Here is a 10,821-nt window from a genome sequence, read left to right as displayed (position 1 = left end):
GACAGGTGTCTTTTATACTGATAACGAGTTCAAAAAGGTGCCATTAATACAGGTAACGAGTGGAGGACAGAGGAGCCTCTTAAAGAAGAAGTTACAGGTCTGTGAGAGACAGAAATCTTGCTTGTTTGTAGGTGACCAAATACTTATTTTACCGAGGAATTTACCAATTAATTCATTAAAAATCCTACAATGTGATTTCCTGGATTGTTTCCCCCATTCTGTCTCTCATAGTTGAAGTGTACCTATGATGAAAATTCTCTCATCTTTTTAAATGGGAGAACTTGCACAATTGGTGGCTGACTAAATACTTTTTTGCCCCACTGTATAGTCAAAGTTTTGGGAATAAAACATATACATTTCAAACATTTTCCCAACCTGACTTTGAACCAATTCGGTAGAATGGCCCATATAACAAGCAGCCCTCCATATTCCCGATACCCTTCAGGTAGCTCTGTGTCAAAAGGTTAGTGACCCCTGCTCTAGTGACTTAACAACAGATATAGGAACTGCTTGAACTCACAATAGGTGTAAATGTCAAGTTTACAAGCATTTGTTGTAGGGGGGGGTTATAGCCTACCACTGATTTTCGTCTAAGGATTAAGTGGGTTAAATGCGAATACAAACGGTTTTAAAGGCCTACTGAAACGTGTTTTGTTTACTTTAATGGGGATGGCAGTTCAGTTCTATGTATATAACTTGATCGTTTGGTGAAATTCTTGTATTTTTGGGGAGCACGTACAAGCAGAATAATTGACAAGAAAAAACTATTTTTATCAGCCGGCGAGGACCTTCGCAAAACAGTCTGCCTGTACCGGAAGTAGCAGACGACTTTCGTCGTAAAGTGTAACTTTACCGGTGTTGCAACCATGGCTAGCAGTACTAGTGAGAGTGATTTTAGTGAAAATTTGTCTGTTTCTGTTGGTGCCGAGCACGATGAAAGCGTCAGTGAGCTCTCTGATAGCCTTGAACCGTCATCAGATGGAGAAATCAATGTGGCAGAGCCAATGGGAGTCCATCCATATATGTTTGAGCCCGCAGTGCCTGGTTCAGTTCCGTATCATACTGACGTCAACGTGATAAGGAACTGAACTCAGCCAATAGCAGCGCGAGCCGCTCCAACACCACTAAGGTAAAGCCGACCCCAGCAAGTACACCAGGTGCCCTAATCACCAAGTGAACCATATGCTTTATAAAAATCGATGGCATAGTTTATGTTTGAGATGTTTAAGCAATATTTTACTTAATTTAACCTTACTATTTGTTTCCCTGATTGCTATTTTGTGTTTGTCATTCTAGCCCTAAAATCATCACCGCCATCCCATCTGTAATAATATTATATATATAATATTAGTAATATTCCATTTCATTGCCTTATTTGTATATTTCTCATTTTTATGGTAGTTTGTATGTCTACCTATTGAACCTAAACTCTGATACAACACCAACCGCATCAGAAGAATTTGCACTTGCCCAGGCAGGACTGCGGAAAATATATATCGCTAAGACAATGGACATGAGCCATGAAGTGCTATTGCATAAAGAAAACCTTTTAAATGCAAAGTGTTTTCATTTGGAACATGCCACTTTATCCTGGTGTTGGTTTTGTATTCACGCACATAGTCGCTGTTTTATTGTTGTCTTCAGGATTCTACAAAAGGAGCAGTGTCTATATACTGTTGGGTTCTAGATCTTGAAGAAGGAATAGGCAAATAGAATATGTGAGAATAATCAATATATAAAATGTTACTATGTGCTTAATTATGTAATTTGCCTAGCTAAAGAAGTGTTATGAAATGTGTTATGAAGGATGTTATTTGGTTATGCCTCTCTTTGAGCGATACTGAAGATTTCTTTGCCTATTCCTTCTTCAAGATTTAGAAACTAACAAATCCAAGGAGCTTCTCATCAAGTTTTAACAGCATTTATTAATTCAATGATATGATAAGTCTACAGAAGGAAACACAGCTGTGATCCTTCCCTGTGTCACTGAACACAGTCCACATCTGAGTAGTTATCTGTCTGCAGCTCAAAGGAAAGGCCCCGATTTCTCAATTCCAACAGCTTTTCTACTCTCGCTTTGAGGTATAATGATCTACCATTGGTTGGTGGCGCATAGGCATCTTCAGATGATTTAATCAGATCTTCAATCGCCCTCAAAGAGAGGCGTAACCAAATAACACCCTTCATAACACTTCTTTAGCTAGGCAAATTACATAAGTAAGCACATAGTAACATTTGATGTATTGATTTTTATATATTATATAGATTCATTTCACACAAAGTAAGTTATTTCAAGTGTTTATTTGATTTAATGTTGATGATTTATGGCTTACGGCTAATGAAAACCAAAAATTCTGTATCTCAGAACAAAAACTGATTTTAAATACAGAAATGTTGTCCTGTTTAAATCTTAAGTAGGAAAAGGCGAAAACAATTCCTTGATCTGGGAATAGCCCAGTGACGTCGACGCAGCTTTAGCAGATTAGAAGCTATTCGGCTTGTGTTGATACTAATACACTCCTGGACTATGTACAAACTTCGAAATGCATCGTTTTGTGAGTACAGACCACATTTATACTACTGCAGAAGTTTGGTGTCATAACAGGTGATTGTAGTGTGGTAATTTTGGAGATAGGTCGAGGTTCCGTTAGCGCGTGTACTAAGCTATTCGGGAGAACTCCGTAACTCGGCTGATGTTCGGACAAGATTGGAAAAACTTCGGGTGCGCTACTTGGCTGGATGTCACGGTTCAAATTAACCTAGGGTGAATCTACTCCGGAGTATTCCTTTAAGAGTTGTTGTGTATATAATACATATAATGTCTCTGTTCTAGTGGTAAACACTGAGAAGTGTTTCAGAAATAATGCTGGATGTGGTGTGGAACATAAAATGACATTTAATCACAGCAGCATTTAGCTGAGTTTCTCCGTTACAAACTTATCTCTTCAGAGGAGAGATAATGATGCTCCAAAGGGGCGTGGCCAGCAGCAGCTAGTTCATTTTAAACTACAGTCACAGAATCAACACGTCAGGAACAGGGCTGAAACAGAGGGGGGTGAGGCATGCTACAATGGTTGATCTGTTTGGTATTTTGAGCAAATTCCATGTTGTTGCAAGCTTTATGCCTGCATGGTCTAACACTTCTATGTAAAACAAAATCACCACTAAAACAAAAACTTCACTGGAAACAAATGTTTCAAAGACATTCATTTATTTTATTGTCATTAGTTTCATTCAGTTTCGTCGGTAGATCCGCATCCAACAATCTAGAGGTGCATAGTCTTCATGCCCCTGGTGACAGAATCCCAGTAGGAGGGGTCCCAGGCCAGGAACCAGCCTGTGAAGGTGGGGGGTTCGTGGTCTTGTTTCAGCAGCACCACAGAGGTCTGCGGGTCCCGGCCGCTCGGGTCGCTCTCGATGTAGCGTTTGGCTGCAGACAGCCGGAGAGGCACGTTAAAGTCAACACACAGCAACGGCACATGTGACATTCTACGCAGACGAAATAGAGAATGGGTTTTTAAAGAATATTAATTTTGTAATTTATTACAGAGACAGACCTCAGCTGGGCCCCTGGTCCTACAAGTCATCATCATCTGTTTTAGTAATTCATGTTCATGTAGAGCACGGGTGCCCAAACTATGCTATATGTAAACATACATTAAACAGTATTTGTGTGTTAATAAGCCTAATTTTCAGTTAATAAAACATTATATAAAATATCTTAGTTGATAAAAAGCACAATAAGTAATTAATATAACAAACTTGAAATATATCCTTCATATTTCCCCTTATTATATGCAATCTCTGTTCTTTTCTAAGGAATAAGCTGCCAAACCGTTTTGTAACAACATTTTTCAAAAGCATATAACTTAAAAGTTAACTGATGAGGCAACATACCTCCCTTCTAGTGAGTGGCCCAGCCCTTCGTATTTTTTTCTGTAGGCGGCACTCAGTGAAAAGAGTCTGGACACCCCTGATGTAGAGCTAACCCCCCTGCATACTGATTGGTTACTTAAGACTCAGGAAGACATAAACAACAGCAAAACTTCATCACACTCATGGTCTCCACCAAATGCTCACCAGACATGACAGACTCTGTCCTCTCCACTTCATTGGCATCCTTCCCAATCCAGACGAACACCTGTAGCAGAAGAGAGTGTGTGAGAGGGAGGGCTCAGTGTGTGTGAGAGGGAGTGCTCAGTGTGTGTGTGTGTGTGTGTGTGAGAGGGAGGGCTCAGTGTGCGAGAGGGAGTCCTCAGTGTGTGTGAGAGGGAGGGCTCAGGGTTTGTGAGAGGGAGGGTTCAGGGTGTGTGTGTGTGAGAGGGATGGCTCAGTGTGTGTGTGTGTGTGTGTGTGTGTGTGTGTGTGTGTGTGTGTGTGTGTGTGTGTGTGTGTGTGTGTGTGTGTGTGTGTGTGTGAGAGGGAGGACTCAGTGTGTGTGTACCTGGTCCCACACATCCAACAGCATCACATCGTCCTCGGCCAGGTCCTCCTGAGTGAACTCTCCTGGAACCTCCTCCACCTGCACACAGAACCCCCCCGTCAGCGAAGCAGTGTTTCAGTGATCACAGGAGGAAGATTACAGGTGCATGCTGGGAATACATGTGTTTCAAAAGACCACGGCCACTTTCAGCCTAATTCACTCCCATCACACCCGCACTAGACCTGATAGAACAGGATATCCTTTAGTGATCCCAATTTAGGAAATATGTTGTCATGTAGATAAGACATGCACATGAACTAGAATTAAATAAGATACAAACAAAACAAAGAAACAAAAACAATGCAAAAAACACATCAGCAGGAATCCAATCACAGCAGCTTATCAATAAACCTGATCCACAGGATCACACTCACTATGAACCTGCCCGTTTTGTTGGAGCATCCAAACAGGCGGGGGCGGTGAGCCATGCTCTGACTCTCTGAGCTCTGGTACTCTGTCCTCCCCCCCAACGCTTCCCACAGCTCCGCTGCAACACACACACACACACACACACACACACACACACACACACACACACACACACACACACACACACACACACACACACACACACACACACACACACACACACACACAGTATAAATAAGTGAGAGCAGCAAACATAGTTTATCAGTGGTAACAAAGTATATTTATTTAAGTACTGTACAATGATCAGGTACTTGTACTTTACTTGAATATTTCATTTTATGCTACTTTCTCCTTCTACTCCACTTCCATTCAGAGGTAAATGGTGTACTTTTACCCCTCTACATGTATTTAACCCCTTTAGTTACTTGTTACTTATTGATTTAGATTAATGATGTTAAATATAATATCCCTTAAATCAGACTTTAGTTCACCTGCAGTAAATCCAGCAGCTACCCTGCAGTATACAAAGCCATTCAAACTAGCTGCACCTTTACCAGCTCTGAGAACACTTTAATGATCAATCATTATAAAACATATCAGAGATATTATTCTGAAATGGACCAATCAAACAATGACTACTTTTACTGTCGCTACTTTAAGTACATTTAGATGAGAGTACTTTCTACTTTCACTGGAGGAACATTTAGAATGCAGGACTTTTACTGTAACAGAGTATTCCTACACTCTGGTACTTGTACTTTTACTCAAGTACAAGATCTGAGTACTTCTACTTTTACTCAAGTACAAGATCCAAGCAATTCCCCCCTCCCCTTGCAGGTCAGAGGTCAGATAGAACTGGGGATCCACTCAGTGTATTCTCTGTTCCAGCTGCAGTATTCACATCCTCCATTAAAAGAGAAGGTCTCTACAGCTCTGGCTGGTGTTTTAATCTTTCATTTAAATGATCAAATAAATACTTTATGAATACCCAGGTAAATGTGTGTCTGCATTCAGAACATACAGGAGCATGTGTAAATGTTGTGCCCATGAAGGGTCTTTGTACAGATTAAATATGAGAAATGTGTAGACTATTTATTATGTTTTTATTATTAATTTATTAACACTTTACCTGGCTGTGCGTCAGAGCTGTCGCTCAGGAGGAGTTCAGAAGATGAAACTCTAAAGTTTCTAATAGCAGACTATAAATAATAGTAATGATAGTAATAATATAAAATAATCTTTATGGAAGCAGACCTGGCTCCCCCCCCTCCCTGATGCATGTGCTCCTGCAGTTCAGCTCTTCACTCATGTACTGCGCTCCTCTCTCCTCTTCCTCACTCGCCCCTCGGCCCACCCACAGGAAGCCCCGCCCATCAGCCATCGTCAGCAGGAAGGCGTCATTGGAGTTCAGGCTGGGGGCCCGGGGCTCCACCTGGAACACACACAGATCCGGCTCAGAATCAAACACTCCATCACCTGCCCCCTCCCGCCGTGGTGCACACAGCAGGTAAATGCTAACCTCAGCGATTCTGGTGATGGCCCCCAGGTTCCGCCGCACCTGAAAGAGTCGGATTGGAGGAGGGGGGGGCGGGGGGGTCCTGCTTCTGAGTCGGGACGTCCCACTCTTATATACAACGAGGGGTTTAGACTTGAAGAGACTCAGCATGTGTGGGGGTTCTTTACCCTGGAACACTCTGACCTGAGGACAGACGGAGAGAAAGTTCATTATCCATAAAAAAAAATCAATAAAATAAACAAGAGGCACCTCAAACTTAAACTTTACATTTTGTTCTTTATGTTACATATAATTATTACCTAAAATATTTTTCCTTTTTTTCCGCCTCTGTAAAATATATGAATATAAATAAATGTATGAAATGAAAATTGAAATTAGAAAGTGACCTGCTGTGTATCCAGAACCTCCCACTTCCTGTATGATTGTGTTACTTTTGATATGTCATTGTGTTGTTGTTTGTGTTTCTCAGTTAGCAGTTTGTTTAACGCAGGAGTGTCCAATCTACGGCCCGGGGGCCAAATGCGGTCCCGTGGGCCATTTTGAATTGGCCCTCAGCAAATTCTTAAAGTATGATGGAACATGGCCCAAACATGAAACTTGTGTTTGTCTTATATTGCACTTCTTAAATAAATAAATACATGAATACATAAATTAATTAATATATTAAATGTGTTAATAGGGGCAATTTTCAATAAACTTAGTCAATTAAAGTTGAAAAAATGTTCAAGCAAATCTTAGTTTATAAAAAAAAGCACAATAAATTATCTTCATAACAAGCTTGAAATATAGCCTTCATATTTCCCCTTGTTATCAGCAATCCGAGGCTTCTGTTTTAAAGAATGAACAGACAACTCTTTTTGTAATAGAATAAAGTAAAGTTTTAAACCCTCTCGAGAGCTGTGATGGAGGCTGTTTTTTTTTTTACATAAAGCATATTCAAGTATCAAGTATAATTTAGCTACATTCTATAAATGATACTAACTTTTAACTTCACTTATGAGGCAATATACCTCATCTCTAGTGAGGGGCCCAGACCTTCGTGTGTGTTTATATATGTGGCCTTCGTGTGTTTAGACACCCCTGGTGTAACGCAATCCGCACAACACCACTTCTAACACATGAGGCATCCACGCAGGGCTGAAGATCAAGAGCCCCTGCTGTACCTGCACTGCGCGGCCCCCCAGGGACTGGTCCAGGTCCACGGTGAGGAAGGCGGAGGCTGTGAGCTCGTCCACAGAGCAACTGGCCCCCTGCCTGGGGGCCGCAAGGAGACAAAGGACAATGAGGAGTGAAGACTCAGATTAAAGTTCACAGTGCTGCGGTGTGTGTGTGTGTGTGTGTGTGTGTGTGTGTGTGTGTGTGTGTGTGTGTGTGTGTGTGTGTGTGTGTGTGTGTGTGTGTATGTGTGTGTGTGTGTGTGTGTGTGTGTGTGTGTGTGTGAGCCCAGCCCATCGATCCTCAGACCCACAGCTGATTCACACTGGAGCTCGCTTTCCTTCTTTCTGATCCTAAAGTCTCAAACTCTCCAGATGCGTCTTTATCTCACACGGTGATCTGTCTCATACTCCAAAAACGATCTGTGATAGTTCACACCACAATATGTCTCTAGAGCAGAGGTATTGAAACTGTGGGGCACGTGGGTACACCGGGGGGGGGGGGGGGGGGGGGGGAGTTGTAATCAAACGTTTGTTGCTCTTCGTTATCATTTTAAAAATATATAAAATACATTTATATTATTGCTAAATAACAGTTATCTTGCACATCTCATGAGTAAGTGAGTAAATGTACTCAGTTACCACTGCAGGTATGTTATGTGTGCTAGCAGCCCAGAACCCAAACGATACATTCAATAACGCAATGTTAATTCTGTTTCCAATTAGTTTAGTTTTTCCATTAAAAAAAACAACCATATATATATTGAATATATATAAAATAAAAATACTGTTAATTTCACAGAGCTCAGGATGATTTGCCAAAACAAGCACTTTGTTCATGTTCAATCCATAATAATTTATACAATTATAGTTGGGTCTTTGTGTGTATTTATTATTAGCAGAGAAAATGTAATGTTTGTACAACTACATACAATTAATCCTACCAATCTAGGTTGGAACCAGGTTAGGGAGGGGGCCCTGACTGAAAAGGTTTGGGAACCACTGCTCTAGGGAAACATTTTACCCTGGTGACACACACACACACACACACACACACACACACACACACACACACACACACACACACACACACACACACACACACACACACACACACACACACACACACACACACACACACACACACACACACACACACACACACACACACACACAGTCATGTGACTCACCAGGTGTAGATGACCTGTGTTCTCCCGCTGGTGTACAGGAGGATGTAGCAGTCCCCACCGTAGAAATGCCCGTAGCTCTTTCGGAGGACAGGAACTCTGCCGCTGCTCTCCACCCTCCAGATCTGGGGGATGGAAACAAAATACTGTAAGGGCCACATGTGAATGTATTTAGAAAAATGTAGATAGATTAAATACAGACATTTTATTTCTTAATAAGACTGCATGGCTAGGTGCTTGATTTTATATACATTCGGCAATGGGACTGAATGAAACACCTGAGTTCAAGGGTTAAGAGGACTGTCCCAATACTTTTGTCTATATAGTTTGTATTTTTAATGGAGGATATTTGGAACAGTATGAAAAGCCAATGAGAAACTCCAGGATTCACAATAAAAATGAAGCGGTCCCCTGAACATACAGTGGGGCAAAAAAGTATTTTGTCAGCCACCAATTGTGCAAGTTCTCCCATTTAAAAAGATGAGAGATGCCTGTAATTTTCATCATAGGTACACTTAGAGACAGAATGGGGGAAACAATCCAGAAAATCACATTGTAGGATTTTTAATGAATTCATTGGTAAATTCCTCGGTAAAATAAGTATTTGGTCACCTACAAACAAGCAAGATTTCTGTCTCTCACAGACCTGTAACTTCTTCTTTAAGAGGCTCCTCTGTCCTCCACTCATTACCTGTATTAATGGCACCTTTTTGAACTCGTTATCAGTATAAAAGACACCTGTCCACAACCTCAAACAGTCATACTCCAAACTCCACTATGGCCAAGACCAAAGAGCTGTCAAAGGAGACCAGAGACAAAATTGTAGACCTGCACCAGGCTGGGAAAACTGAATCTGCAATAGGTAAGCAGCTTGGTGTGAAGAAATCAACTGTGGGAGCAATTATTAGAAAATGGAAGACATACAAGACCACTGCTAATCTCCCTCGATCTGGGGCTCCATGCAAGATCTCACCCCGTGGGGTCAAAATGATCACAAGAACGGTGAGCAAAAATCCCAGAACCACACGGGGGGACCTAGTGAATGACCTGCAGAGAGCTGGGACCAAAGTAACAGAGGCTACCATCAGTAACACACTACGCCTTAAATCCTGCAGTTCCAGACGTGTCCCCCTGCTTAAGCCAGTACATGTCCAGGCCCGTCTGAAGTTTGCTAGAGGGCATTTGGATGATCCAGAAGAGGATTGGGAGAATGTCATATGGTCAGATGAAACCAAAATAGAACTTTTTGGTAAAAACTCAACTCGTCGTGTTTGGAGGAGAAAGAATGCAGTTGCATCCAAAGAACACCATACCTACTGTGAAGCATGTAGTGGTGGGTGGAAACATCATGCTTTGGCGCTGTTTTTCTGCAAAGGGATCAGGACGACTGATCCGTGTAAAGGAAAGAATGAATGGGGCCATGTATCGTGAGATTTTGAGTGAAAACTTCCATCAGCAAGGGCACTGAAGATGAAGCGTGGCTGGGTCTTTCAGCATGACAATGATCCCAAACTCACCGCCAGGGCAACGAAGGAGTGGCTTCGTAAGAAGCATTTCAAGGTCCTGGAGTGGCCTAGCCAGTCTCCAGATCTCAATCCCATAGAATATCTTTGGAGTGAGTTGAAAGTCCGTGTTGCCCAGCGACAGCCCCAAAACATCACTGCTTTAGAAGAGATCTGCATGGAGGAATGGGCCAAAATACCAGCAACAGTGTGTGAAAACCTTGTGAAGACTTACAGAAAACGTTTGACTTCTGTCATTCACGTTCAGCCCCACCTAAAACAAAATTCACCAGCCGCCACTGATTATGATGCATTCTCATTTTAGGCAAAGCATAAGACAATACTTTCTTAACAGTATAATTGTAACCATGAATAAGTCGTTCAAGTAACAATATTCAAATACTAACATTGTTGGGTAAGACAGAATTTGGTTTTATTCTGAATCCAGTGAAACAGATAGGTGGTTTTAGCTGATATAAAGACTTTCAGGTGTTTATATATGTTTATGTTTAAGTATTTGGCAGACGCTTTTATCCAAAGTGACATGCATAAACAATACATATAAAACAATCACTGTAAACATTATAATCATTTAAGGAAAGAATGTTGT

General features: G+C 41.5%; 1 protein-coding gene across 1 annotated transcript in view; it reads right to left on the bottom strand.

Moving 5' to 3' along the window:
* Nucleotides 1-3,194: 3,194 nt before the first annotated feature.
* scin (scinderin) overlaps nucleotides 3,195-10,821 on the bottom strand; it is a 55,029-nt gene continuing 47,402 nt past the window's right edge. The window contains exons 9-16 of the mRNA XM_063899037.1: nucleotides 8,713-8,834; nucleotides 7,532-7,622; nucleotides 6,372-6,551; nucleotides 6,107-6,284; nucleotides 4,858-4,970; nucleotides 4,445-4,522; nucleotides 4,081-4,141; nucleotides 3,195-3,430 (exon numbers count right to left, since the gene is read on the bottom strand). Of these exons, the coding sequence (XP_063755107.1) occupies nucleotides 3,267-3,430; nucleotides 4,081-4,141; nucleotides 4,445-4,522; nucleotides 4,858-4,970; nucleotides 6,107-6,284; nucleotides 6,372-6,551; nucleotides 7,532-7,622; nucleotides 8,713-8,834 (987 nt within the window). The 3' untranslated portion in view covers nucleotides 3,195-3,266. The remainder of the gene's footprint in view (nucleotides 3,431-4,080; nucleotides 4,142-4,444; nucleotides 4,523-4,857; nucleotides 4,971-6,106; nucleotides 6,285-6,371; nucleotides 6,552-7,531; nucleotides 7,623-8,712; nucleotides 8,835-10,821) is intronic.

The sequence above is a fragment of the Eleginops maclovinus genome, chromosome 13, assembly GCF_036324505.1.
Source record: "Eleginops maclovinus isolate JMC-PN-2008 ecotype Puerto Natales chromosome 13, JC_Emac_rtc_rv5, whole genome shotgun sequence".
Taxonomy (NCBI): domain Eukaryota; kingdom Metazoa; phylum Chordata; class Actinopteri; order Perciformes; family Eleginopidae; genus Eleginops; species Eleginops maclovinus.
This window is presented reverse-complemented; position numbering and strand designations above follow the sequence as displayed.